Here is a 4,625-nt window from a genome sequence, read left to right as displayed (position 1 = left end):
TACGAGATCATGGATAGACAGATAGATAGAGCGAACAGATTGATATAGCTATATATATGTAGTTATATATAGATATAGTTTAGCGCACCTCCTTTTGCCTGTTCACAAAGAAGAAACCCTTAACTCTCACTAAACATTAATTATGGTATACAAATACACCCATTCCCTATTCGAAATCTCGCATCAGAGCAACCTTTGCCTCGATATATATTTTATAGTTTTCCTACCGAAACCCTCTGCCTTTGCTCAATCCATCATTTCGACCAGCTACTACAAACTCTGTACAATCTCAGTGCATATTCAACATTCCATAGCATTCGTCTACTTAATGCTACGGAAAACCAGAATCTAAAAAAAAAAAATTAAACACACAGCTCAAGTAGTCGTTGATCTAAACTTTGATCACGAGTCCATCGATATTTCAACGTTAGTTAAAAAGTTTATATATATTTACTCATAACGTCTGTTTGGTTTCGCTTCATTCAACCGGAAGAGCCGGAAGTTTTCAAAATAAATAAAACATTCGTCAACAGCAAAATATTTTTTTAAATTTCGGTATATTTTTTTAATTTAGTTTTAAAAGAGAAGCCGTTAGAGCTTTCATTCCAAATTCCTGAAAGGTAAATATATATAATTTTCAATCGGACTTCAAGGACTTTTTGGAAGTGCAGCTGCTACAATATGGCTGATAAGTACTCGGAGCCGAAAACTGATGTAAACAACTTTGACAAGGATTTGTGCTCACGCAATCCCATAACTGGCATGGGCCTAAACGGAGATGGGGTCGGTGGACTAAAGCCCAAGATAGCCAAGAGCCGAGGTGAGATAGTTCTAAATTCTGATTATATGTCTTGATATATGTATATATATATATATCTGTGTATTCCTTCACACAGCGGGCAATCCGGTGACTGGCGAGGGCTACAGCGCAGGTCTCACTGATTTGGATTTTATGCGAAAGATTAGCCGTCGTCCAGGTCCGATGTCCCATTAGTGTTTCCCTTATTTACTGCTCCAACAACAAGAACACGCCCCTCACATAGGAACCATGCCATGTTCGGTTTGCCTGACAACACGACGCTGTTTGACATTTTAAATATACGATTTTGCTGCATAACACGAAAAAAAAATAAACTGGGTATGACAAACTAACTATACGAATTTTATTATCCAAATTGTGGGTAGGTCTGTCTCCGGGCATGAACTGCAAATGGGAGTTACTGCGGCTATGCGAAGTTTAACCAAGGTTGAGAACTGAATTGTAGCCGGAGGGAGACTAAATGGGCTGTATAAATATAGATCATGGGAGTTTTCAGCTGAAGCTATGTTACTTGGGCCGAGGTTCGCTTGGTGAGGTTTAGTAAATTCCTGTACTGTCAACGCACAGAGGTTTTTTGTAAGATCAAATTGAAAAAAAAACTAACAGGGCTTAGCAAAATAAATTTATATGAATTTAATTTGGAATAAAATACATATGGTAAGCCTTTCACAGCTTTCTCCATCTATTAACCTTTTTTTTAGATTATACATCAATACAAAAAAAAAAAAGAGAGAGGGAGAGAGAGAGAGTAAGATGAAGAAAGAAGGATGGAGAGAGAGAGAGAGGGAGATATGGAGAGATAGAGAGAGATGGAGAGAGTGAGACAGGTGGTCAGCGAGGGATGTAGAAAGAGTGATAGATAGAGTGAGATGGACAGAAACAGGTGGAGATAGAGAGGGAAGAATAGGGAGAGATGGAAAAAGAGAGAGAGAGAAAATAAAGACAGATTTCTCCCCGACTATCAACTTATGGCATATTTATTATATTATTTACCCTTCTTAAATCAAATGGCTCTCTCTTATATAGCCTATGCCCAGATTATTCTTCTATAATCCTTTAACCCATTGTCGCCTCTAGCCATGAATAGGAAATTAGCTATGGTTTGAGCTATAGAATTTCGTCCACAGCTTTTGATTAATAATACGTACTTCCCCTTAGTCTATTCCCATTTACTATTTAACCAGCTCGTCATTCGAACCACTTTGGTTACTTTTTTTCTCGCTTTTAATTATGCTCAGCTCTGACAGCTCAGCCCGGCACAATGGATGCCAATGGAGCAGCTGGCGGAACTGGCGCCCGGCGATATGTGACAGCCATTTAATTTGATTTATGGCCAGTGAATAGTCTTGATTAGAACGCGACCGCCCAAGCATGGGATTACAGTGCGCACACATGTATGAGTGTGTGTGTGTGTGTGTGTGTTTGTGTATGTGTGAGCGAGAGATGTGTGTAGCGAATTTAACTCAATTTCACATAAATCAAAAATGTAGCTAAACCCAGCCGGGAGCTCTACGTGTGAGTGAGTGTGTGTGTGTGTGAGTGTGAGTGCGTGGATGTGGGGTTTCCTCTTTGCTCAGCGCGCACCTTGGCGCTAATCGTATTTCAATTGTTGAAATGAATTGCGAATTGCGAATTGAATGAAGTGCTGAAATTTGAGTGCGAACTGCACACACACACACACACACACACTCACACCTTTCGATATAGCAGAGCTAGTGTATGTGTGGGTGTGTGTGCGTGAGTGTAGTTCGATTCCCTTGTGCAGCATCTAGAGGAGTTTCCTTGTCTGCTCCCGTTGTCAATGCGATTACCGTTGAAGTCGGCTACAAGTTCATAAAAGTAACGCCAACAATGAGCGAATTTAGGTGTCAAACAGCAGGTGGCAATGGCAGCAGGTAACAGGAAATGCCCAAACGGTTGGGGCCCCAGTTTGACTGTAGATGGCGGACTGTAGACTGTGTCGGTCGGTTCATGGAGCTGGGGCGATTGGGGGATTTTGGGGGCCTTTGGGACTGGGAGGCGTCAGAGACAGATGATATCTTAAACACCACACACACACACACGCACACAGAGACAGATACACAATCACACATGACTACACATGCACACACACACACACACACACACACATAGTGCAAAATGTTATCAGTGAAGCAAGCGCCTGGTCTGTTGTACAATTTTTGACATGGGTTTTCCAACAGGCAACAACAACAACAACAACGGCAAAAAAAAACTGAACAAATGCCAAACAAAGGGCCAACCAACGTTGGGTTTGGGCTCTCTATTTCTGTGTGTGTGTGTGTGTGTATTGGCAAACCGCAAGAACATCAACTGATGGCAGATAAATTAAATTTTGCGGTTCTAAATGGGCAATCAATGAGGCGTACTAGCCCTGCCACTCAGGTGTGGGCGCTTCTTCGCCCATTTTTGCACTATCGAAAATAGTTAAATTTAAAAATTTAACCAACGACCAAAGACTACGGCCCCTCTGTGACCCCCAGACTGTGGGCAAAGTCTCGTGACATTTTTTTGGCTGTGTCAACTCTGGGCAACTTCAAAGAAACTCCCAAGAAATGCCCGCCACTTTCTGCCCTCTCTCTCTCTCTCTCTCTGCCTCTCTTTGGTCTAGAAACTCCTTCCAACTGTTGCAGCAGCAGCAGCAGCAAAAAGAGAAAAGATAGAAAAGTTGTTAGCGAAACTTTTGCTCGCCCTCAAATATTGACTTAAGCAGCAGCAGCAGCAACGCGCGCTCCACTCGATGGCTGAAGCACCTCAATTGTAAGGGGTCCACCTTTCGCCCTCTCTCACCCCCTCTCTCTCTCTGGCTCACCGTCTCACCCATGCACACTGTCTGCCTGGGTGTGAGTGTGTTGTACAGTTGACACCTTTGCGCTTTGAAGAGTGTGCTGCTGTGTGAGGGAGTGTGTGTGTGTGTGTGAGGGTGCGGGTGCGGGTGTGTGTGTGTTTGTCTGTTTATTGGTATTTATTTGGCTGCCGGCACGCCCAATCAAACAGACATCACAGCTGCTTGACAATAGGAAATGAGCTGCACTTGCTATATGTACAGACATACATACATACATGCATACATATATATTATATATAAAGGTATTCAATAGACTGATTGGATGTTTCAAAAGAGTTCATTTCATACGCAATCTGTGCAAAGTAAATGTTAGGAATATTACATATATAATTGAATATTTTATTGAAATATTTTTAAGAAAAATATTAAATTATAATATATAGTATAATTCTTATTATCATTGCTGTTATGCTTATAAATATGTATTATTATTATGAGTACAAGTTACATTAACACACTTTAGACTTTACATTTTCTGGCTTAGTCTAGACTCGGGCAATTAGCCTGGTTTTTACGAGTGGGTCAATAGACGTGAACAACTTTGTGGACCATTGGCCATCTGAAGAGTTTCAGATTTATGGCACTTCAGTGGACCACAACGGCAGCAAGATATTTATTAATTAACCATTGACGCTCCGGCTGCACTGGTCGAGCTAGCCGGCAGCAGCATTCATGATAAATGGATGTCTGAAGTGCAATTTGCATGCGAGTTTTTAAATCAGATGCAGCACAAAAACCTGAACACAAGAGGAAGCTGCAACAGCAGCAGCAGGAGCAGCAGCAGCAGCAGGAGCAGCAGGAGTTGGACTGGGCGCAGGTGCCGGAGCAGACGTTGATGAGCATCATTATGGCAAAGTGCGGAACGCTGCGAATGACATGGATGGATATTCAATGGGGATGACAATTATGACATGCCACTGGCAGCATTATTGCCTGCTG

At 42.0% G+C, this 4,625-nt stretch overlaps 1 protein-coding gene across 1 annotated transcript; it reads left to right on the top strand.

Moving 5' to 3' along the window:
- The first annotated feature begins 245 nt into the window (after positions 1–245).
- LOC108620572 (microtubule-associated protein Jupiter-like) lies at positions 246–1,152 on the top strand. Its single transcript, XM_018017474.2, has 2 exons — positions 246–820; positions 897–1,152. The coding sequence occupies exons 1-2, from the start codon at positions 682–684 to the stop codon at positions 992–994; spliced, it is 237 nt and encodes a 78-aa protein (XP_017872963.1). The 5' UTR covers positions 246–681; the 3' UTR covers positions 995–1,152.
- The last annotated feature ends 3,473 nt before the right edge of the window (positions 1,153–4,625 follow it).

This window comes from Drosophila arizonae, chromosome 4 (assembly GCF_054131065.1).
Source record: "Drosophila arizonae isolate 15081-1271.41 chromosome 4, UAZ_ARI_1.0, whole genome shotgun sequence".
Lineage (NCBI taxonomy): Eukaryota > Metazoa > Arthropoda > Insecta > Diptera > Drosophilidae > Drosophila > Drosophila arizonae.
The sequence above is the reverse complement of the archived record's forward strand: the minus strand, read 5'-3'. Positions and strand labels throughout refer to the sequence as shown.